A 26443-nucleotide genomic window follows, 5' to 3' on the forward strand; every position below is an offset into this window, starting at 1 on the left:
CAATCTTAGTAGTAATTTTTATCTTCACGAAGTATTGAACAATGTCCGACTTTAAAAGGATAGAAGAATAAAAAAAAAAAAAAAGCTCAGAAAATATATAGTGATCCTTAATTCAATTCAATTATATACATTATGTATAATTGTATTTTTTTATTTTATAAATAATTTGTTTTTCCAAGAAAATTTTTTAGAAACCAGAATTTTTTACAAGTTGAAAATTTCACGCGTCACACACACCACACGTACGTAAACAATAAACTACATTTACTGAAATAAATTCTTTTACTTTATTATTGTCTTATCATTACAATATACACACATATATTCATATGCATTTTATGTAATTTTAGAAATATAATCAGTTTTGTTCCTAAATTGTTGTGTCAATTTCATAAGAATAATCCGTTCAAAATGTGGGAGTTTTTTTTGCCGCGGTCTGTATAAAATTTACACAGGAGGAGGACAACTCCAATTTTTTCCTTCTCGTTTTCCAACAAAACACCCCAATGATCCCGCACTTACTTCCGATTTTAAAATATCCGAAAAACTAAAACTAAAATTTACAAATAAATAAACAACTGTAAAATATTTGTATTAATTAAATATTGCATCCTAAATTATATATTTTGTAAATAATTCATTTTATATTGTTGGGAAAGAAATTAGTAGCCCGTGCTATACTAAGTGAAAACCCCGTAGCAATAAAAAATATAAATTGCGGTGCGCAGCGGCGTATTCGGCAGAAATTCTGTTCTAACTCAAAAGACTAGACGTCATAAGTTAATTTCCCAGCAAACTTGATACGACATTAAACAAACATGGCTTACGTTGGTGACTCCAACGCTCCTTTACGGGAATGTAAATGGATTCAATTTGGTATCTTGAGTCCTGATGAAACAGTAAGTTCTATTATGAAACATTGCCGTCCAAAATCACAAAAACAGTTCGTATTTAGAATTCAACCTAAAAAAAAACCCAAAAAACGAAACTAAAGCAAAATCTTTATGACCTACGTATCCGTCATCGAACGGAATGTCATATTCCAAAAATTATGTAAAATGATCAAGTAGCTTTACTTTTATGAAGAAAAATCCATTTTAGACGATTAATGGGAATTCGTCGCCATTACAACAAATATACTATGAATTATTGTTGAGTTATCTCCTTTTGTTTCTTGAAATTTTATTTTTCATAATGGCGAACGAGGCAAGTTACTTCTCAGATCCTTATGAATTTTTTTCGTTAAAAATAAAACTACTTGATCAATTTACGTGATTTTTAGAATATGACATTTTAATTCCATGACTGATACGTACATCAGTTTGTTTTTTTGGTCGACCTAGACGAGAGTGCCCAAAATGCCGACCAGGACTGAATGGAAGAAATATCTCATGTATTTAATTTAAGCCGTCGTTTCGTATCTTACAACATATACAACAAATACTTTATTGTAACTTTTTCTTTAATCTTTAATAATTTATAAATATTTATATAAAATTATCAGAAAAAAGCCAAATTTGAAGCCAAAATTGAAAAAGAAACCAAGCTGTCAACCCTGATAGGCACTTGAATTTACTTTGGCAACACTCTTCTCTCTACCGTTATCGCTTGTAAAAAATGGCTACTTCTCCAAGAATGGAAATTCTCCTTAATTTTACCCAGGAGAAAGGATTACAGTATGCCCAAAGTAAACAGCTCGTGTCCACCCAGAAAATATTTGTTGTATATGTTGTAAGATACGATGTTGTAAGATACGAAACGACGGCTTAAATTAAATACATGAGATATTTCTTCCATTCAGTCCTGGTCGGCATTTTGGGCACTCTCGTCTAGGTCGACCGTTTTTTTTTCTGCAGTTTTATTATTTTAATTAGGTTGAATTGTAAATAAGAATCAAAAATAAACATGAGCTACAAACACCGTGACAGCGAATTAGTAAAATCTTTTACGTAGTATTCTGTTACGTTTCGGTGTGCTGAACACGAATCTGAAAACTGGGTTAGGGTTAGGGTACATTTTTTTCTACTAATTCGCTGTCACGGTATTTGTATAAATTTACCTTTTTTTTGGGGGGGGGTACTCCTGCACTTATTGATCCGTACTGAAATAATAACGTTATTTTAAAAGCCAATCTTAACATGGGGAGGGTGTTTTGTACCTATTCTGTACTTTAACCTTACAATTGAATAAAAAAAGATAAAACTTTAATTAAACGTGGAAATACGATTTAAAAAAATAGCGCGGATCAGTAAGTGCATGAGCACTGTTTGCTGAATAGAGTAGTGATCGCTTTATAATCCAAAGAAACCAGCTTACAATATTCTCTTTCGGTGGAGGAGAAATCCTTCACGACTGAGACAATTTTTATTTTTGTACCTTTTCTCCACGTTAAAAAACGACCCTGGTGTCTAACCCGTGGGGAGGCATAGTAAATAGGTACAATATTGTTTTCGTTTTCCGGTGGGGAAAAAAAAAAAAAAGATTGTTTATTTTAACTTCATACTTTTTCTGTATATTAAAGGTGACTTTTTCAACATCGTAAATTTTCGATATTATTGAAGTCCCGTACTCTGTTAATCCTCTTCCTAAAAGGAAAAAAAAAAAAACTATGGGTATGTCCTTAAAAAAAACCCAAAAACTCTTTACTGGTCGAAAACTTGGTGATCATTTTACTTTAAATTCACGTGAAACTGATCCCTTTCTTTAAAAAAAAAAAAAAATTATTCTGTTTTTACCGCCAAGTTTTAAGGCTGTTTTACATGTAATCAATAAATAAGAATCTTTTTTTTTTTTATGTGAATTCGTATACTATGTAAATGCTATTATTTTAATCTTATTTTGAAAAAAAAAAAAAGTTTGAATTAGTTCAAAACATCAGTACCCACGTTGGATCGGTAAAATTCACTGATGAGTTAAAACATCCGAAAACTCGCCCATCATCACTGACTACACAAAATTAAAATCGGGTTCCTGACGCAAAATTGAAGCAGTTGCTTTATTTACATTCTATTCTCAATTCCGATTTTTATAAATCTTTAGATGGTGAAAGTGCGCTGGAGGACTTACCTTTCAGAAATTGATTACGGGGGTGGGGGTGAGGTTGAAAATAGGAAAATGCCTTTCTAAATAAACACCCCCAACCTCTTCATGTTAGAACGGCTTTCGCAATAAACACTCTTTGGAGGTTAGACAACCAACCAGTGCAGTGCAGTGCATTGATCCTTTAAATATTTAACTATACTATAGTTACTTTACAGTTATCCCCCCTCCGATTATCGTAAAACACGTGTAAAAAAAAAAAAAAAAAATGAGCAGATATTTTCTCAAACGTAAAAATACGTTTGTGGGAGATATGCTCTATAGATTTTAATGTAATAGTGCACTTATCTTACCATGCTGAAATAATAACGTTATTTAGAAAGCCATTCTTAACATGGGGAAGGTGTTTTGTAACTATTGTGCTTCTAGCTGACGATTTGGTACTTATACAGTTTAATCAAGACATTAAAAAATGAAAATATCGAAAAAAGTTTTTTTTTTTTTTTTTTTTTTTTTTTTTACACGGTGATCACCACTTATCAAGGCCCGGAAGGGCGGAAGCCACTCAGGGATAAGGGTTATTGCAAGTACATTACGTTAGTGAGGAGATTTTATGAAGTGTTTAATTAGGGGGGCGGTTCATTAGGAATTTGTTAACATTAGACTTGAAGACATCCAAGTTGTAGTCCGGAGGGAAGCAGGCAGACGGAACAGAGTTCCACAGGCGTGCAGTAAGCTTTGCTCATGAAATCCGCGTTTTGATTTAGGCACAGATATAGAGTGGGGGAAATTTTTCACAGTGGATTCAGCTAGACGGGTGTTTTTCGTGAAAGATTGGCGAGGGGGGACCAGGGATATTGTAATTATTCCGTTTTGAATTGAAGATCTCCGAAAAAAAAAAATTTCACTTAATTTGATCGAGTAGTTTTTTTGTTTTTTTTTTTTACAGTGGAAAAACACGTTTTTATGAGGGCAGATTTTTTAATTTAAAAATTTTTGTTTGGATTTTAGAAACGCCACGGGGAGATAACTCGGTTTAAAGCGCCGACATTTCCTCCCCATCTTTAATATTAGCTTTTCTTCCTAAAAATTGAACCTTTTGTTCGGTATCATAACAAATTTTTTTTTTTTTTTTCGGAACTTCAGTTCAAATAACCTTTTAGTTTATCATAACTACCAACAGAATGAATTTGCGTTTTATTTTTAATATTCTTTTGTAATTATTTTAATTTCACGTGGACAGTTATTTCTAATAATAAACTTAATAATAAAAAAAAAAAAACAAAAAAAAACACGCTTTAAATCCGGTTGGCAAAACTTTTTTTTTTTCCGATATTATTTTTTTCTTTTATTTTATTTTGGTAAATGAGATCATATGCCTAAACAAAGTGGGATAACAAAGATTTCTATTTTATATTATTACATAAGGCACAATTTTCATTTAGTCTGAAATGAAATCCTTTGAAACGTAAATTATGCTCGAATAATCGAGATTTAATTTCTACAAAATGGCGTCTTTATTTACACATTTAAAACGTGCTTTTCTTCAGATCACATGCGTAATACTAAGTAGATTTTAACTCTAAACGAATCCTCATGAAACAAAAACCATTTTTATCACTTAAACAAAATTTCTAGTGAAAATCAAGTTGTGTCCGGGTTTGTTTACCTTCTTCGTTACGTAATTGGTGTATTTTACGATCAATGACCTGGAAAAGTCACTTTGTTATTGTTTTACGATCTAACCAAAAGCGTAGTATAAACACCCCCAACCTCTCCATGTTAAGAACGGTTTTCGATGTTGGGGGTGTTTATTACGAAAGCCGTTCTTAACATGGGAATGTTGGGAGTATTTACGCTGGGTTATGTAAAAAAAAAAAAAAAAATACTGTCACTTCTGATTAATGTTTACTCGTTGTAAAATATGCAAACGAAGTTGACTATTTTTTTTTATTTTTATGATAACAATATTTTAAAACTTGTAGACATTAATCAGATGGAGCTTTTCCAGGGCATTCATCGTGAAGCACAACTATCAGTTGACGAAGAATAAAAACAAAGACGGACGGAACTTGATTTTTTTTTTTTTTTACCATTGTCATACATCATTTTGTATTTTCATTGTACGACTTTAAATACGACTATTTTCATTGAAAATATATATGCATTTTTGTATTATTGGATTAATTCTGAAAAATTACTTGATAGGAATTTCTTTGTTTTTAAATTTGTTAATCTTTATAAAGTGAAATGATATGAATACTTTAGGCAGATTTCGCGCGAGAAATTACATAGTTTCGTACTTTTTTTTAATCGTTTAAACTAAGCTTTCGCAACAATAACGCCTAAAAAAGTAAATAAAACGGCGATAAATAAGTTTAACGTATTTTATTTTTATTCCATTGACCAAATACAATTATCAGATATACTTTTTTTTATTTTAAATTATTTGCGTTCAGAGAGGAAATTGGTTTCCTTTGAACTCGATAATTAAAAAAAAAATCTAACAATATTTTCTTACGTAATAAAAAAAAAATACCTAAAATTTACCGATATTTTAGGTAATTATTCAAATATGTTCGTACTCGTTACAGCACGAAGATGCCATATTCCAAATATCACGTAATTTGATGTTTTTTTTTTTCTTTAAGAAAATCAAATTTTACGACTAGGTGAGTCGTAAGGATTTTGTCGGCCATGATTAAATCCGATGAAATAAAAAAGGGGAGACAACTCGGGTTTCTATTACTGTACACATAGATTCGAAAAAGTTGTCAAAAACAAATATATAACAAATAAAAGTATCAAAATCAAGATAAGTTACTTTTCTACTAAACTGGATATATTTTTCGTGTTTTTATTCAATGTAACATGTTTATTCAGCTCGAAAAACATGCAGTGTTTACCGATGTATTGGAAAATTCAGATGACGCCTCACTCCCTCTTTAACACAGTAAGACAACATACTATTAAAAACCCGCCGAATATATGTCAACCTATGTCACGGTAACATATATTGAGCGAGTTTTTAACAGTATTTTATCTGGTTTTTTATTTATAACACCTTTTCCTAAATTTACCGTATTAAAGAGAGAGTCAGACTTCATCTTGAACTTCCAATACATCGGTAAACACTGTATGGTTTTCGAGCTGAATAAACATGTTATATTGAATAAAAACACGAAAAATATATCCAGTTTGGTAGAAAAGTAACTTATCTTGCCTTTGGTAACATTTATTTGTTTTTAGACAACTTTTTCGAATCTATGTGTACAGTAATACAAACCCAAAAAACCTATTTGATCGATTTACGTAATTTTTGAAATGACATCTTCGTTCTGTACCGAGTACGTACATCATAAAGACTTTTCTGTATTTTCTTTACTTTTAATTGCCGCCATAAATACATTTTTTTTTACTATTAATCGCTTATTCATTGAAATAAAAGGAGGCAATAGTGTAAAATACAAAAAATGACTTTTAAAAAACCCTAAAAAAAATTGCGAAATAAAATCTACCAGAATGCATTTTACTTTATTTGTAAACAAGTGTGCAATTTTAATTTTTGTTGATAATTAGGGTAAAAACTTGAAGAGAACGCTCTGTTTTATGGTTGTCATAAACCGCCAACCTTCACATGTTAAGAACAGCTTTCAGAATAGACACTCCCAACCTTGTAAGCATATCCGAAAACTTATAAAAGTTGACATGTCAAATATGAACGGTTGGATGTAGTGTAATGTACCGGAACGAAATTTAAATTTCCATTCCATTTTTAAAACAACCGTAAAACAGAGCATTCGCCGCAAATTTTACACATTTAAAAAATTTTTGGCAGAATACCTCAAACAAATTTAATTAATCCTTATTCTGCGGAGACTTGAAGAATACAAAATTTTCCTCTCAGAGAAAAGAAATGTTAGCAAATTTATGTATAGAGCAAAGCTAAAAATTTGCTGGTTTTAGCATTGTATGAAACTGCATTATATGACGGTGGTCAAAAATGCAAAAAAATATTTGTAAAATGTTTATAAAAATGAAAAAAAAAAAAAATCCTGAAAATTAGTAATTCTATAGTGAAATGAAGTCTTTTGGTAAAATCAAGAAACGAAGAAAAGTTAAAAATATATAATCATTCAAAACCTATCACAAAAACAAATAAATAAAATCTACCTAAATTGCGATATATCCAAGGCAGTTGTGCGAGATGGTCCAGTGGTAGGTGTTCAGGCTTCTTACCATAGGGTCCCGATTTCAAATCTTGCTAGATTCAGCCACTCAGCCAGAGTTATAGATGACGAAACACGTGTCAGTGGATAATTAGATTTAAAAAAAAAAAAAAAAAAATGTATATATTCAGATTCTAATCAATCCCAATTCACAATGACGTTTAATAATATTCCAATACGACGTGGTTAAAATGAATAATCCAAAGCAGTTAAAATAAATTAATAACTTAATGATTAATTTATGAATATTAATATTTATGTTAGATTGAAGTTTACTTTTGCTTTTATCTGGTAAACTTTTCTTATCTACTGCCTGATTGGTATGTGTGTGTGTGTGTGTATATATATATATATATATATATATTATATATACACACACACACACACACACACGTTTTTGTGATAGTATGAAGGAGAGTTTGGTGGACTTTCATGTTCCTGTTAACAGTTGGGAGTCCCTTGTGTTTGATTACAAGCAGTGGCAAGCACTGATATATGGGCGCGCAGAGCACTTTGAAGCGGCTAAGATAGACCGAGCGAAGCTAAAGAGAGCATTTCGAAAGACCAAACCTTGCCATCCAATCATGGGATCTCTCGATCTGTGAGGTGTGTGACTGGGCTTTGTTGTCCAAGGCAGGTTTCGTTAATCACATGAAGGCGCACAATAAGTTTTGTTGTTGTTGGTTTTATTCAAACCAATGACTGTCATTAGTGTCCTTTCTGTTGAGGGTGTGCAAGTTGCTGGCAGGACTGAAGACATCTTTGGGCACATGGACGTTCAGTGACTGAGGGAGTGGCACAAAATATCGGATCATATATATATATATATAATACTAGCAGGAAGACCCGATGTTGCTCGGCATTGAATCAGGATTAGTCTTTCTGTTTTCATTACGCTCATGACACCAAATTTATTTTTTACTGCCCTCCCCATTCCCGTTTAATCTCCTAAATATAGCCAGGAGAAGCAACATACAAATCAAATTTCATTACATTTGGATGTATTTTAAGTTTTAAGTGGGTTTTGTCCTCATGGATCACTTAAAGGTGTGGCATGTAAAGATTTGAGACCACTTCTATTTTTCAGGAAATTTTATATGATTTAAATTTCATAACTATATATTTGTACTTTTAAGGGGGTTATGCCTTCATAACCCCCCTAGGGCTGTACTTAGAGATTTGGAAATACTTTTTTGTCTTAAATTTTACTTAAAAATACACTTTTAGATTTTATGTAGATTAAAACATGAACTGTGCTTTATATATAAAATAGGCTCTCATTGAATCCTGACGTATGAGACTCCGGCAACTAAGTTGTCTGAAATACACACAGATGATTTTTTTATAACAGTGAAGGCTTTGCGTAAGATTCTCCACATTCTGAAACCACTGCTAACCTCAGTCGTTGCAAATGTCACACGACCGAGCAGACAGTAGATCTGTTTTACATCGGTTTTCTTTCTCCTAGATGCATGTTTTAATGTGGACCGAAGGTGCATCTCTCTTAGTGATTTTAAACGTGCACCCAGATTCTAACCTGGAAATTTCTATGTCCCCAGTACAATATATGCAGCACCTAATATTCCCAAATAGTCACGCATCTGGTACTGACCAAGGTCATTGTTGCTTAACTTTGGTATGTAACCAGTGTGTCAACATAACTCGTATATAAATATAATTTTTATGATTTTGTTGAGTGCATTTGTTATAAATTGTTTTCATGATTAAGTTTTATTCATTCAATTTCTCATTTTCAATCCTCTCTTAATATTCATTATTCAACTAAAAATTTTGTTCATCTGATTAACTCCTATCCTTGAGTGGCTTTTGGCATTGATAAGTGCCGATCATTAGCAAAAATGTTCTTCTAGAATGCAAAAACATAGTCCATATCAGAAACAATTTTTTTTAATTTAATGCAAGAAACCTACTAGAATATTTTTGGACAATAAAGATAACAGCATAAATGATCCACTGTTAGGTTTGACATTTATTAAAAACCAAATCTAGCAACTAATTAACTTGTGGAGTTTTATGTTTGTAATAACCTGTTTCAATTTTGTCATTTTTCTCTGTTCTAGCGACGTATGTCGGTTACAGAGGGAGGCATCAAATATCCAGAAACGATGGAAGCCGGCCGGCCCAAACTTGGAGGTCTAATGGACCCTCGCCAAGGAACCACAGATCGATTGTCTCGGTGCCAGACTTGTGCTGGTAACATGACTGAATGCCCTGGACATTTTGGACACATTGAACTTGCCAAACCCGTTTATCACATTGGGTTTTTAGTGAAGACCATCAAAATAATCCGATGTGTTTGCTTCTTCTGTTCAAAATTGCTTGTTGATACGGTAAGAAGAATTTTCTTTTGTTTTATGTCATAGCAACCTTTGGTGTTTGTTTTAGAATTTTTCCTATTTAAAAAAACTAAATTCCAAAAAACTTATGATATACGTATTTGTCACAAAGCTGAGGTGTCATATTCTAAAAATCACATAAATTGATCAAGTATTTTCTTTTTTGATAGAAAATCATTTTTTTATGTTTATTTAACGATTTTAAAACTAAATTGTATCCATTAGAAGACTGGTTTTGATCTCAATAATTTGAATTGTGTTTTCTCCCCTTAATTATAAAACATGGCGGATCAAAATAGTGTATTGCTACATCATAAAATTTGATTTTCTTAAAATAAAAACTAATTGATCAATTTACATGATTTTTGGAATATATCTTCATTCTGTAACAGATACACATAAAATTTAAAAAAAAAAAAAAATTTCTGTATTTTTGTTTAATTCTAAATAAGCATCCAGCTTTTTTTTAATTATTTAATGTCGAATAATCATTTGTGTAAGTTTTTATGCTTAATCTTTTACGCATCTTCAAATATTTGTTTTTTTTTTATGATACGTTATTCATGATGTTTATATAGCATTGAAGCTGTTTTTTTTGGTATGCAGAAAATAATTGAGATAATAAAAAAAAAAAAGATATTTCTTTACTCAGTGGTTGCAGGATTCTCATCTGATATTAGCCAAAGAATACAAATAACTTCTGCATTTGAACGTCAAAAACAAAAGATATGGAGCAGAAAGAACATTTGAAAACTTTACAATGCATTGATACTTTTTATTACTGTAGGTGTTGGGTATTGATTTAGGCAATACCAGAATTATCGCTGGTTGTGCATACACTCAGTGGATTCTTTACAAAATTCTTTTTTCTTTTTCACAACATTTCCGGTAACTAACAATCAAACATACATGAATGAAACCTGGACTATTATTGGCAGCGTGAAGGGAAGCTGAATGTCTTTGAAATAGAATGTTTAAGAACTATTCTTGAATTAACTGTGAAATAAACTAAAAAATGAAGATATCCGGAATCTTAATCTTAATAGATCCATCATTTATTATTCAAAAATTGTTTCCCAGCTACCAGATTCCTTAATATTTTTTCATTTTTTAAATTTTCACTTTTTCTTTTTATTTAGCAAAATCCCAAAATCAAAGATATCGTAAGTAAATCAAAAGGCTACCCCCGTAAGCGGTTGGCTCACGTCTACGATCTTTGTAAAAGCAAACGCGTCTGCGAAGGTGGTGATGAAATGGATGTTGTCAAAAATGAAAATGGCGAAGTCGACCAAGCTAAAAAGGTAAACGATCGTTTTATTTTTACAAATCTTTTTCTTGACAAATTTGAACTCTTTAGTAGAAGACAATTTCCGCTTGGTTTGTAAAGCACTTTTTTTTTATATTAGAATTGATTTTTCTTGGAAACTGGCAATCTAAACAAATGCAAAAATATAATTTCCCACATTTTTATATTGAATGTGCTATGCCCAGCCAATCCCAATTCCACAGTCGCAAATCATTTGTGGGCATGATAGCCCAATCAAAACCGTTTTGCCTTGTTGCCGTCCAGATCAGATCTTCAAATGCCATCAACATTTTTCTATTAATCGAGTCGAAGAGGAAAGAAGAACCTTGTTTTGGAATTTTTGAGATAAGGATTGATTCTTTGTATTGGATTTTCCAGACTACCGTTCTCATTTTCAGTGTTATTTTCATGAATCTGTGGCATAGTGGATAAAGGTTGAAAATTCAATCCTTAGCCTGGGCGACACTCAAAAGTATAATGTCAAATTACTTAAGACTTCTATCCAGTCATGGTTGATGGAACAAGAGCATGCTATCCCCATAGATTACATAAACGATTCCGTTCAAAATTCCATGCGGATTCTTGAGTTCGACAAGATACACCTGACAAAGGTCAGTGGTTACATCCATAAAATGTAAAGATAACACTCAAGATTAAAACAATAATCCAAATAATACAAAGGATTTTGTGATATATTTATTCCTCTGGATGTTAAACAGCAAACTCAAACCATTTTAAAGTTTTGACACCCACCTGGAGAACTCCTTCACAAATGAAACACTTTGAAAAAGCAAGGAGTGTAAATGTTTACCATTATTACTTTGCACAATTTGTCTTCTGTCATGTTTTAATTCACCATCCATAAGTCAAAACAAACGTGTTAAGCAAAAGTTGGTAACTTAAGCCGTTTTGATTTCTTTTATCTTCTAACAATCGGATAATGCCAGAGTGAAATCCAAATAGAAATCTGTCGGACATATCTTGATCTGATCCAGTCTAACATGTTTTTGTTATTTTTGTGCTCAATATTATTAGCATGAATATGTTGTAATTTAACTTTTTTTTTTTTTTTTTAAATACTTATTCCAACTAAGAAAACAAGATAGAAACAATTTCTTTCACTCATCAAAACACATTTAGTGGAACTTACTGTGTGCAGTTATACTGAGTTCTCTCCCTTGAATTCTTCAACCATAAATATATCACTTAAATTATTCAACTTTAACCACGCCTTTGTTTTTTACTTCTATATTACACATTTGTTCTTAATCGATTAATATTGAGTACAAAAACATTTTTTAAATACCTATATCACAAAATTAAGTCACCAAAATGAATGATTTTTTTTTTTCAATCACAATCAATGCCTGCTAGGTACAACCAGTAAATTCCATAATTTGATTGATTTCTTTTCCAAATAATTGAAAAAAAAAAAAAAAAAAAAAACTAAAATAGGATGGAAGTTTAACTTAATATAAAGAAGATGCAAGAATATAATATAAGAAATTTTAGGAAGACATAACCATATCCTCCCCTCCTGCCTCCATTTGGGTTTTTAATTTAATGTGTTTATTAATTTACAGGGCCATGGCGGTTGTGGTCGGTTCCAACCTAAAATCCGCCGAAACGGCTTAGAGCTAGTGGCGGAATGGAAGCAGGTGAATGAAGATTCCCAAGAAAAGAAAATAATGCTAACTGCCGAGAGGGTGCTAGAAATCTTCAAAAGGATTTCAGATGAAGAATGCATCACATTGGGTATGGACCCGAAACATTCACGTCCTGATTGGATGATCGTCACAGTTTTGCCAGTGCCACCACTTCCTATGAGACCAGCTGTTGTTATGTATGGATCGGCCAGAAATCAGGTCAGTTTTGCATCCCCCACCCCCCTCACCAGTCATGTTATTCGAAAAAGACCTTTGTGACTTTTTTTCTGCAGATTACAACATGGACATCTTTAAATCCGATGTGAAGAGCTTTCTGTCATGAACGCCAACCATTTTCAAGAATCTCATAAAATTCTTCTGATAATAATTCCATCATTAATTCTTAGCCTCAAGTGGCTGTTGGCCTTGATAAGTAGTGATAAAGTACAAACAGTATTCCAAAAGTAATGCCTCTTACTTCTTTCCACCCAAATGGATTAGAGAGGATTACAAATTGCATTGTTATATCTGAACTTATGCATTCATGACCTGAAAGTTTCACTTCTCTGTTGCAGATATTAACAGTGTGAGATTAAGAAAGCAATTGTAACGGATGTGCATCAAAAGCAGAGATGCGTCATTGAATTCCTAGCAAAAGTGCATTGAGAATGGTGATGACTATGTAGAAAAATAAATTCTGGAGCACAAAAAGGTTGCTCATTTTAATGATATCACTTCTGTGTTTGTAGCTCTTTAACTTTTTGGGTTAAAAAAAAAAAATTTAAGAGGTTTTACTTTTGGAACGACCCTCATAAAAATGAAAAAGGAGTTATCTTTTTTTTTTCAATCTCTTTGTCTGTTTGTATTCTAATTTTCCGAAAATTTCATAAGTTTTTCAAAAGTTTTGTATTTTTCACAATTCACCACTTATAAAAGACCGAAAGCCACTCAAGGATACATGTTAATGACCTGTTACCCCCTTCCCTTTTAGGTTTTGAAATTTATTTCAATTACATTTTTGGTTACTCATACCTCTATCATATGTAAAAAAAATAAAATTCTCATTTATTTTTTTCTGAATCCACCAAAAGTTTGGATGATCAAGTACTTATGCTTCTAAGGAAAATTCTGTTTTTTCATTTCATGTTTTTTGCATTATAATTGAATTTTGTGCTAAACTTTGGAGTTACTTAACCATTGCTGATACATGTGTGCATGTAAAATGTTAAACAAAATTTGGCGATGTATCTTGCTGAGCTCATCTGGGCTGTGTAAGAGTTTTTCCCAGATTCACACATGCGGAACATTTTTTACGTAAATGAAATTAACTTTCACAGAAAAGCCAAACAGAAAGTGGAGACTTTCAAAAGGAGTTATGTAATTATTTAAAGGAGTCTGTCACCATTAAGTTTAAGCTTTCCTATTTACAAATTTTACGATAAAATACTGTTTTTATAAAGATTGTCATCGTTTGACTGTTAACTTTATTTTTACAAATTAATTTCAGGATGATTTGACCCATAAATTGGCTGATATCATCAAAGCAAATAACCAATTGCGTCGAAATGAACAGAATGGTGCCGCTGCCCACATTATTTCAGAAGACACAAAAATGTTGCAATATCACGTTGCTACATTGGTTGACAATGAATTACCAGGATTGCCAAGGGTAATGCAAAATATTTTTGGTCTAGATTTCAACCTAACATAAAAATATACAGAAAAATTTTGATGTACTTACCTGTCACTGAACAAAACTGTAATATTCCAAAAATCATGTAAATTGATCAGTTTTTTTGTTTTTTTTTTTATACATAAGCGTGAGTGTTTTGATCCCCCATATTTTAAAATAAGGGAGACAACTTGATTCAAACCACAGAGATCAAAATTAGGCTTCCAATAGATACCATTTGCTATTAAAATCTCTAAAAATAGTGAAAAAATGATTTTCTGTATATAAAATAAAACTGCTTCGTCAATGTATATGATTTTTGAAATATAGCATTTTTGTTCCATAAGTGGTACATATATCAAAGATTTTTCTTTATCTGCTTTTTTTTTTTTTTGTCTTTAAAAATTTAATTTCTATCTGATTTACTTACAAAAAAAAAAAGAAGTTCCATTCTAAAATGATGCAATGTTCCTATATTGCAGGCAGTCCAAAAATCTGGGCGTCCTCTCAAATCCATCAAACAAAGATTAAAAGGGAAAGAAGGTCGTGTCCGAGGTAACTTGATGGGAAAACGTGTCGACTTCTCTGCACGTACTGTCATCACCCCGGATCCTAACTTGAGAATTGATCAGGTCGGAGTACCTCGAAGTATTGCTCAAAATTTAACTTTCCCAGAGATCGTAACACCATTCAACATAGACAGGTATTGTGATTGTTCTTTTTTTTTCTTTTTTTTTTTTTTATTAATCCTCATTTTTTTATCATGTTGAATACAGAGGGATGGGTTAGAGGTCTGAGGCTTGGATTGGTTGGATTTGATCATGACAGTTTTAACGTTTTTCATCTGGGGTTCACCACATTCTAGAATTTGTAAAAGCCCTTTAAAAATTTTAAAAGAACAAGTGTGATAATTTGTTTTTGCACAAGTTTTAAAGAACAAAGACAGGAATCGTCTTCTCAATAGAGAATGAAATTTGTGTGTGTTTAAAGTTTGGTCTCTAAGTATTTGTGTCGCAAATGCCAGGTACAGGTTTAACATTTGAGAAGTAGGTTTGATTAATCAGAGAAATTGCTGAAAAGATGAAAAGTTAATTCAAACTTGTTAAACTTATCATTTTCCAATCAATGTAATTTTTATTGGAAAGACAATATGCAGTAGCTCAAAATTGTTTTTAAGATTATGACATGCTGAACAAATCCATTTAGTATTATTACGTATGAAATTAGAAAAAAAAAATCACTTCAAGTAGCATTAAACTGGTATCTTTCTAAGATGGATGCCTTTCGACATAAAGAATAATTAACAATAAAATTTTCATTTTGTTTTTAATATTTATATGAAAATTACTCCAAAGCATAAAGTCACTTAATGTAAAGAACTAAAAAAAAAAAAATACCATTTCAAGAACTAAAAAAAAAATACCACACAATAAGTGTTTTTTAGATGAATTCTGATCCTAAAACAGCAATACTTCTCCCTTTGTCAGAAACATTTTTAATGTAATATGAGGACTAAAGGTCAAAATATAAGATAAATATAAAATAAGGGAAGCGAGAGTTATGAGGCTGTCGAAAGTAAACCAATGTCCACTTTCTAATCTCTTGAAGTGAGTTATAGAAAAATCATATTTTTGTCGTCTTAAAAGGATGACCTCCATTGAGTAAGGCTATAGAATCTGTAGCACAAAACCTTTCAATATTTCATCTCTGACCTAAAAAATCTTTCTCCATTAGAAATAATATATACGCACAATAAATAAAAAATATTTCTTTAAATATCCACATCAACAGTTTCCCCCAGTCTCTGTCTGTGCCTAAATCTAAACACAGATTCCACAAACACAGCTTCTTTCCTAAAACTACCCGCCTGTGAAACACAGTTCCATTGGCCTGCTTCTCAGCTGATTACAATATGGTAGACTCAAGTCTAATGTAAACAAGTTCTTGCTGAACCGTCCGTCCCCTTAAATAAATTCTACCCAACTCAAACCATTGACAATTACTACACTACCACATTACATTCATTACCCCTTATCCCTGAGTGGCCTTCGGGCCTTGGTGACTCCATTGTTTCAAATTTTTTTAAGTCGGTGACCACTCACCTTCTTGTTTTCAATTAAATTTGAAAGAAAATTTACTTTTAAATTTCAGAATGCATGAACTTGTTCACAGAGGCGCCAATCAATATCCCGGTGCAAAATATATTATTCGTGACAATGGCGAGAGAATTGATCTACGATATCATCCAAAAGCCAGTGATCTGCATCTTCAAATTGGTTACAAAGTGGAGCGTCACATGCACGACAATGACGTTGTCATTTTCAACCGACAACCAACTCTACATAAAATGAGTATGATGTGTCACAGGGTCAAAGTGCTACCCTGGTCCACTTTCCGATTGAACCTCAGGTAAGACATTAATTTTCATTTTAGAAAAGCAATTTCTTTTTTATTTTATGACTCTATCATCTACAATTTACTCAGCGACCTAAAATGTGCTCTTTGTCAATGATTGCTTTAAAATAATTACAATCTTCTCTGTCTTTCTGTTTGGGGGCTATTTGTATCAAAAACTAAATATTTGGACCAGCATTTGGCAATTCTTTTAAATCAATGCATTTCATGTGAAAACATTACGTACTTATGTGCCATGTCATAATTAGTATAAATTCCAAAAATTATGAAAAGATCAAGTAGAAAAAAATAATTAAAGTAAAAATAGAATTTATCAAAGTATCGAGTTTTATTGTATGTTTAAATGTGGAAGAGTTGTGACCAATTCAGTATGACAAACTGACTTATCTCCCTTGACTTAAATTGACTTAAATTAAGGGTCGACCATTTTTAAACAGAATGTAATTATGGATGATTTTTTTTTTTTTTTGTTAAAAATACATCTAGCATGTTCTACTGGATCATTTTTTGTAATTTTTACTAGTTTCAAAATGACATGTAAGTATGTAATGTTTTCACCTGAAATGCATTGGTTTAAAAGATCACCAATCTACACAAGCATTCTTACTAATTGGTCTAGTTGTTTGTAACTCGGCCATTTGCATTTTTTTCAATTTTGATATCGATCAGTATTTTGTTTCTAACAATCTAAGTTTTCTCTTTCAGTGTAACGACACCATACAATGCAGATTTTGACGGCGATGAAATGAATCTCCATCTTCCTCAATCGTTGGAGACAAGGGCAGAAATTTACAACCTCGCTTCTGTCCCTCGTATGATTCTGACTCCACAAGCTAACCGACCCGTCATGGGTATTGTACAGGACACTCTAGCAGCCGTAAGAAAAATGACCAAACGAGACGTCTTTTTAACAAGGGTTAGATTTAATTTTTGAAAATAAAATCATCTTTTAATTTTGATAAAACTCATATTTATTTAAAATTAATAAAATTAAACAAAGTTAGTGTCGCCCGGGAAAGTAGTAATTTATTTGGTGCTTATGTAAATTAAAGATATTTTAAACCAACGCATTTCAAGTCGAAACATTATTACATACTTATGTGTGATGCCAAAATTAGTACAAATTTTAAAAAATTACAAAAAAAAATTCAGGGTAGTGTTTTCCTTGTTAGAAGCGTTGATTGAATTTTAAATTGAAATACATATTAAATACGTTTGAAATCCGAATTACAACTCGGTATTATGAAAATAAACAAGTATTTACTTGTCTAAAATTAACAAAGGACGATGGCGGCACCACCGCCCTGGAGCCGCTTACTAAAAAAAAAAATATTGAGTAGAAATTGCAAATAAAGTTTATTGATTTATAGTTTTATTGTATGTTTAATGTCGAAGAGTTTGCAAGATCCAGGGGCAATAACTGCAATCGATCATCTTGATTATATTGTGATTCTGCCATTTTTAAACACAATCGCAATGTAATTGTAGATGTTTCTTTTGTTAAAAATATGTCTAGCACTGGATTATTTTTATAAATATTTGGAATTTATACTAATTTTGCTATGACATGTAAGTACATAATGTTTTCACCTGAAATGTGTTGGTTTAAAACATAACTAATCTGCACAAGCATCATTTTTATTGATAATTTATTTTTCACTGTCACATGCGTGATAAGTGCTTATTCGGTATTACACTAAAAAAAAAATTATACGATTATTATTTTTTTTTTTTTTAAATTAAGCCTGTCTTTCTTTGCTCTCCGATATCCCGTAATGAAACGCATTACATGACTTTGAAACACCTCAACGCGATTGGCTAGTTGTTTAGTCCATGTGATACAATTAAGGCCATATAAAACTACTGGGAGGATATAAATTAAATTCACTTTACCAGTTATTGGCAGCCTTTTTGATATTTAGTTTTCATTTGCTATAATCGTTTTTTTTTTTTTCAGTCTCAAATGATGAACCTACTCATGTATCTACCCCGATGGGATGGTCGTGTCCCACAGCCTTCTATCCTCAAACCGAAACCCTTGTGGACAGGCAAACAACTTTTCTCTTTGATTATCCCTGGCCGCGTGAATTGCATCCGTGTGCACAGTACTCATCCAGACAGTGAAGACGATGGTCCATATAAGTGGATCTCCCCTGGAGACACCAGAGTGAGTACATTTATAACTTTATATTATTTTTAAAAGGAATGGAGCCTCTTTGTTTGATCAGTCATTTAATGAAAACTTTTTCTTGAAAAAAAGAAAAAAACTGACTCCCCACTTAAGATGCCTCTATTTTTCTAAATTAGGATTCTCAAAAGAATTAGTATTTTCTCATGTTTTTAGCGCAATACATGTTGTATATTCATTTTACATAAAAATGATGATGCTATAGAAATGAAATGACATTTATTTTGCATTACTTTATATTAGATTATTCAATTTTTTTGTGTGTGTGTGTTTTTATTTGTCTTCCACTTGCTCAACATTTTTATCGCCCTCTCCAATCTTTTGACAAGATTTTGAATTTTTCTCTTCACCTTTGCTTCTTCTTGTTTAAAGATTTATGAATATATATATATTTTGTGCATTTATAAACTACAATCAACATCCAAATGAATGCTTTGACGATAATTACAGTTTTCAAAAGGCGAACAAAAGATACAACTGCCTTACTTAAAAAAATGCTAGGTTTATTTATGGTGTTTTTTATATATAAAAAAAATCCACCCAATATTTTTTCTGATGAGGAGACTTTGTTTTAAAAAAAAAAACTGTCAAAATTATTGTCCATGACTTAATGTCTATCGCAATAAAAACATTGTTTCGAAACGATCGTACAAATTATTGACTTTGTTGTGTTTCTTCTTATGAAACAAATTTTTAATTTTAAATTATCAATCACATTACTAAATATATATATATATATATATATACACAAACATCCATCCTAGAATTATTAATTCTCTGATGAAAACAGTTAATCTGTTTTGTCTCCTTACAAAGATTAAAATTAATGATACTAAACCTTATGTCTAGAATCCTTATTCCGATTTGACCAAAAGCCATTACATTCCTTTGATTTTAGAAAGATTTTTAAAGTTTAAAGAAATCTTAAACATAAATTGAAATGCAGAGAATTTGCTTAATTGGTATCTTCATTATGACCCCCCTTAGAACTCTTTAAAATATGCCAAATAAACTAAAATTTATTTGTCTAATACCTATTAAAATTTCACAAAAATTAGTTATCCAAATTTTTACAAAGTACTTCCACTCCTTTTTTTTTTTATATCTCCTTTGCATAAAAATCCAAATAAATATAGCCCCCATTATAGCTCCTTATGCTTAGCAGGTGTTTTATAATTTATGGTTGGTTTAGGAGTGAATCCTGTATATACAAATAGACGAATATACTTACCCAACTTTATAGAAATATGCAAATAAGCAGAAGTGGTAGCATTTTAATTAGATTTCCTGTACAAAAGTTTTTACATTTAATCCTTTTTGAAAACTTTTGGCAAGTGCCTGAAAACAATTTGCCATGTGTGAACACAAGTTTTGGCAATGAAATTTATAGGAAGCCAATTTTATGCAACATATGACGTCAGTGGTGTTAGTGTATTTTTTTTTTTTTAACGCTAGTATTGTATCAAAATAAAAATTCTGGAATCCTGGCACCCGCCCCCTGCGCCAAATCTTCTCTTTCTTTCTACGCACAACCATTTCTCATCAATTGTAAATCCTTTATTAATATCAATAACATTTGTCTGTGCTTATTCAATTTTACCCCTTATTAAAAAATTATAATTGCACAAAAAAAATTGTGTTAGGTTAAAAAAAGGCTTTACATTAAAATTTATGCAAATTTATCTAATATTTTTGTTTTTATAAAATCAAATTTGATTGGTAAATGATTTCTAACTGGTATTATAAATAAAACTTGAATTTAAGTTTGAATTATGTTACTTGGTTGTTTTAATATAAGCGGAAAATGATGACATTTTATCATTAAGTGGTGTTTTTTTTTCTTTTTAACATGCAAGTGCATGAAAAAAATTTTGTGCCATTTTCTTTTTATGAGTAGTTTTACTATTGGGATAAAATAGGATAAGCATCCTTTTGTCCGCTGTCTTTGCATCTGAACAATTTTATATGCTGTTTGTTATACAGATTTTCATTAAATATATTGTAAACGTATATCAAAAAAACGTTTTAAAATATATTTCTAAAAAAATTTTCTAGGTACTTATTGAAGATGGAGAATTGATATCTGGAATTTTGTGCAAGAAAACCCTTGGACCGTCTGCTGGTGCATTAGCACACGTCGTCTTCTTGGAGATGGGTCACGAAGTCGCTGGCCTACTTTATGGTGATATTCAAACTGTTGTCAATAACTGGCTTCTTCTGGAGGGTCACAGCATCGGTATTGGTGACACCATTGCCGACCCTTCCACTTATCTCGTCATTCAGGACACCATTCTCAAAGCTAAGGTGAGAGAAAGTTTTTATTTAGATGATCGAATTGATAAGAGATAAAAATTACTTGAAACTTTCTTTGCTTTCAATTTTTGTTCAATTTCTAGTGTGAAAATATGATTTCGTTATATTTCTTTGTCTGTTCCACTTTTAGTCGGAAACTACTGAGATGAAACTTTTCTATGATAAAGTGCAGCAAACTAAGTATTATGGTATCTATTTGCACAATTAGGAATTAGTCATGATATTGCCACATTTATCTATGTCTTATATTTCTCTTATTCTGTCATTCGTTCCACTTTTTTCTCGGAAACTACTTGGCTGATCTGGCTGAAATTATGTATGAGCCTTTTAAGGTGCAGCGAACTAAGTATTGTAGCAATTAGGGATTAGTATTTAATGTGAAAATTAACATAATTTTAACCATGTTCAATCATCAATTTGGCATAAAGCACTCATTCTTAATTAATGGGCTATAACTTTTGCCAGTTTTTAACAAGCAGAAAATATAGTTTCAGCAAAATTCTTTAGTTTGGTGTCTAGAACAAATTGTTAAATTCTATTAAATTCTCTAAAAATTGAACCAAAAAATTTTTGTATTGTGGAAGAACTGTTATATTTGTGTGCAAACGCTTTAATCACACATGATGTTTGTTTGATACAAAGATTAAATATTTTTTTTTTTTTTAAAGTCTTTGTTCAAGAAAATCTGACTTATTGGATTTTAGTTGGCATTTTATGACTTACCAAGGCTAAAAATCAATTGAGGATAAATGTTAATGAGATTGTCAGTTGGATGATGAATAATATGATGAGAGGATTGAAAACAATGGGTGAGGTGAGCAGAGTTTGAACATTTGAAAGGGCAGCACAACAAGTATTTGTTAATATTGGACTTGAAGAGGACCATGTTGTAGTCAGCAGAGAACCCGTCCTATGGTAATGTCCTTCACAGAAGGAAATTCTTGGAAAGAAACTCTGGTTTTAAATACAGAGGATTGAAGGAAAGTTCTTTGCAGTAATGGTAGCTAGAGGCGTTCTTGTTGTGAATGCTTTTGCAAGGGGGTGAAAATTTATATTATCTAAAAACTGAAATTTATTCGCTTTAATTTTTATTTTTTGTTCTACTTTCAGAGTGATGTAAAAGAAGTCATTCAAAAAGCTCATAATGATGAATTGGAACCCAGTCCTGGAAACACACTGAGGCAGACGTTCGAAAATCAGGTACCATTTTTAATCATTGTAATCATAGTAGTAGCAGCTGCTTATAAGGCGACAATAAGGTCATTCCTCACAATTTGCCAGAGAGGACAATATTTGGAATCTATCTCCTTCTTACTGATGGACTTTATTGATTAAGTCGGTCAATTCCTGATCTGTTTCAGATGCATACAATAAGTTAAATCTCCTAGTACAGACTGACACTGGCACAATCTCTCTTTTACTTCCAAACAGTTCTCGATAACACTTCTCCAGCATGATTCTTGCTTAGTTGTTCGATTGAATATTGGGCCAGATCTTCTCATCTTTGTGGTGAGATGTTAATGTTTTCCTTTTTACAAGTAGAACTGATGTGATCCAGATTTACTTTTCTTCTTGGGGTTAGTTAAACATAAGATCTGTTTTTGATGTAACAAAAGGTAGAGAGATCTCTCCAAAAGAGGCCACTCTAGATCAGTAATGGAAATCTTTGGTGCTACTCTCCAGCTTATGTTTTTCCAGTGTTGAAAACGTCAAAAATTATCTTCCAATACAAAAGTCCCATGTATTGATCTTCAACCTTCGATGAACAGGATAATCAAAATTAAATAGCAAGAATTTTGGGATGAATGGCAAAGTAAAATTACACAAGATCTGATCAACTATTGATGAGTTGCCCGTAGGCTACAGAAAGGCAAGAAGAGACTGGGTTATAATAGCCAAATTTTTCTGTAGGACGTGCGCATATTACTTGCAAACGTTTATTGGAAGGTGAAGAGTTTCCAATGTGTATAGCATGTCAAGAATCTTTATACAATCAATCAGTAATAGACTGTCATAAAATAAAATAGAAACTGAAGGAAATACAATTTGAAAAATTTAAATTACTTAAAAACACACTCAAGACCAACATCTTTGAATTTGTCACAGAAGTTAAACTCTTCCAAATAAAATTTCATTTCATTATTTTCATTTTATTTAGATTCTTTGAGCTACTATTTTCACAACTTTCGACCTCCTTCAGATGTATCTTGTTTAAAATTTTTGTCAAACTTGTGAATCTGCATGGAATTTTGAACGGAATGATTTATTTAATCTATGGGTGTAGCATGCTCTCGTTTCATCAGACATGATCCGGTAGAGGCCTTAATTAATTTTAAAATTGTATTTTGAATATCACTCACACCAAAGATTGAACTTTCAACCTCCAGATGAGTATCGCTTAGAACTGAATTATACTTATTACTTTATCCGTTATGCCACTGATCCTTGCAAATAATACAAATCATTGATCATCTGAATAATTCATTATTTTTCTTTTTCAAAAACAAAATAATTATCCTACCTTAGGACTCTATTGTGTGATAACTTTATTCAGCATTAAATCACTCTCGATTTGGTAGAGCATTCAACATTTCAGATAAATCCTGGCCACAACACGTTGATTTCAAAAATGCTAATGAATATTTCAGCATGACAGACTAACGAAAATACTATTTCGTACTGTATGACAAACCAACGGCCTGTTCTAGATCCATATGAGAACTATCACTGTCCAATGGTATTTGCTATTTTAATTGCAATTTCTTTCTTAACAGGTGAACCGAATTCTAAACGATGCCAGAGACAAAACTGGCAGTGCTGCTCAGCGCTCTCTATCTGAATACAATAACTTCAAGGCTATGGTAGTCGCTGGTTCAAAAGGCTCCAAAATTAATATCTCTCAGGTAAGAAGAATAAGCGTTGTTGAATTATTGCTATTTTTCATTTATTTATATATATCTTGTATCGTCAATCTATGAAAGAAAATTTGTTTGGGCATTTTAGAAATTTTAAATTTCAATAAAGGTTAAATTTTTTGAGGAATTTAAAAACACCACTCACTAAAATGTTCCTTTGATTTCGTTTGAAGCTCAAAGAAATCTGGAGATGAAATCTCAGCATAAAAATACGTTTAAAAAGGGTGATCAGGAGAAGAATTACATGTCTACAGGGGCTAGAGGGATGGCTGTCTTGCAAGGCAGTGTCTATTGGCCCTAGAGGGATGGCTTTCCTGTGAGGCCATGTCTACAAACCAGTTAATTAAGAAACATTCATTATTGAATAATAGATAGTTTATATTTTTTCTTTTTATAGACCTATCTTACAGGCATGTAAATTTTGTGTGCTATAAGTTTTGTTTTTTCAATATACCACCATTTTGCTAGCACAACCCAAATAGTATGATGTTTTTGATTCAAGTTCTCTGATGTTGAATTGCTAGAAATTTATCCAACATGTAATGGAGAAATCTCTTAAATTTCTATTAGAATACTATTGAATGCAGCGATAGTTTGAGAATTTAGTATATGCTGTCTTTTAGGTATCGCTACATAAAATAAACTGAAGGAATAATTCTGAAGAATGAACACGTCAAGGGTAATCTGTATCATAGATGAGGCTCTCTTCAATAATGATGGAAATATTTGAATTAAACGTTGCAGCAATTTTGTGTTGCTTCATTCTGCTGGTAAATCATAGTATTCATGTCCATTTTCAACATTCTAATAGAAATGAAAAAAGTGCTTAGCGTATAAGGCGACCGTCAGATAAGACAAGGTACAAAATTGGAGCAAATTTTAATAAATTTATCGTATATCGGTTATATAAGACAATTGCTAAATCACAAAACCATGTTTGTTTAGTCTAGGCTAGCGATTACAACACCCGGTATCTTATGAAATATTGGTTTTTAAAGATGATATTTTAACTTTAAGGGTTGTTTTATATGCTGAAATATGTGGTATTTAGAATTAAACCGTTTTAAAAACACAAAATTACAGAAAAATTTTTATGATGTATAGACTTGTCATGGAACAAAGATGCTGTATTCCAAAAATTATGTAAAATTGATCAAGTAGGTTTTTATATATGTCAAAACATTAATTCACTGCCTGCATAGCAGCAGCCGTAAAGCGCAAGTTAGAAGCTCTGACTGTCGTTTGGGCGATCGGATTTCAATCCTGGCTTGAGGTAGTTTGTCTAGCCGCACTGATGAGCTGTGAAACAGCGAAACAGTATTGTATGTGGCTGACTCTCTTTCTATATATATATATATATATATACACACACACAGAAAATAATTTTGATTTTTAATGTACATTGTATCCATTACAAAGCTGATTTTGATCAAAACAACTCAACGAGATACAAATTTGATTTTCTTAATAAAAAAAAAAACTAGATCAATTTATGTAATTTTGGAATATGACGTGATTAAATGTTTTTTTTCTGTATTTTTGTTTTTAGAATAGATTTAATTCTAAATACGAAAAACATCTGACTATTCATAAAAGTTAGAAAGAAAAAAATGTCAAACAATTTAAATCTTTTATTTTGATGTTTTTATTCAATTTGTAAAAATCTTTTAAAATGTTATTTTTCTCGCTCTAGGTTATTGCCTGTGTGGGTCAACAGAACGTTGATGGTAAAAGGATTCCCTTTGGATTCCGCCATCGAACACTTCCCCATTTCATCAAAGATGATTATGGCCCAGAGTCTAGGGGATTTGTAGAGAATTCCTACCTTGCCGGTTTGACACCTTCAGAATTTTTCTTCCATGCCATGGGAGGTCGTGAAGGTCTCATTGATACAGCTGTAAAAACTGCTGAAACTGGTAAGAATTTTAAAAATTTGTTTCTTTTAAACTTTAATTTGAGTTGTTTTTTTTCCCCCTGTTTTCATAACTGGAATCAGTGCTGTTTTTAATTTTTTTTTTTAATTTTTACATAAAAAAAATTTGTTCAAAATTTTTTATTAAATAGTTTTATTTTTTACTTTCAAAATTTTTATTTTATATTTTAAAATAAAATGTATCTTATTTAATCTGCTCAATAATGATAAAGCTCATGTAGATATGGAATTGCACATTTTATATTTTATTTTATTTTACCAGTCTTAAGACTTTGATCTGAAAAATGAGATGCAAGAAGCTACTGGTCACTGTGTTTGTCTATCTCTCTATCTATCATATAAATTTAGCTGCACTGATGAAGTATAATATAGTGAAACAGTACTATATGTGGATAACTATATTGTTCATAATTAGGTAGCAGAAAGTTTA

The 26443-nt window shown here is 31.5% G+C and overlaps 1 protein-coding gene across 1 annotated transcript in view; it reads left to right on the plus strand.

The window, feature by feature from the left end:
• The first annotated feature begins 710 nt into the window (after positions 1-710).
• The window catches only part of LOC145263068 (DNA-directed RNA polymerase II subunit RPB1-like), a 47373-nt gene continuing 21640 nt past the window's right edge, over positions 711-26443 (plus strand). Inside the window, exons 1-13 of the mRNA XM_080119926.1 lie at positions 711-899; positions 9350-9619; positions 10765-10926; positions 12515-12796; positions 14085-14246; positions 14732-14952; positions 16401-16658; positions 17370-17580; positions 18622-18831; positions 20908-21156; positions 22276-22365; positions 23940-24068; positions 25774-25996. Coding sequence (XP_079976052.1) covers positions 819-899; positions 9350-9619; positions 10765-10926; positions 12515-12796; positions 14085-14246; positions 14732-14952; positions 16401-16658; positions 17370-17580; positions 18622-18831; positions 20908-21156; positions 22276-22365; positions 23940-24068; positions 25774-25996 — 2548 coding nt within the window. The 5' untranslated portion in view covers positions 711-818. The remainder of the gene's footprint in view (positions 900-9349; positions 9620-10764; positions 10927-12514; positions 12797-14084; positions 14247-14731; positions 14953-16400; positions 16659-17369; positions 17581-18621; positions 18832-20907; positions 21157-22275; positions 22366-23939; positions 24069-25773; positions 25997-26443) is intronic.

This window comes from Euprymna scolopes, chromosome 38, assembly GCF_053919585.1.
Source record: "Euprymna scolopes isolate OS-2025 chromosome 38, ASM5391958v1, whole genome shotgun sequence".
Lineage (NCBI taxonomy): Eukaryota > Metazoa > Mollusca > Cephalopoda > Sepiida > Sepiolidae > Euprymna > Euprymna scolopes.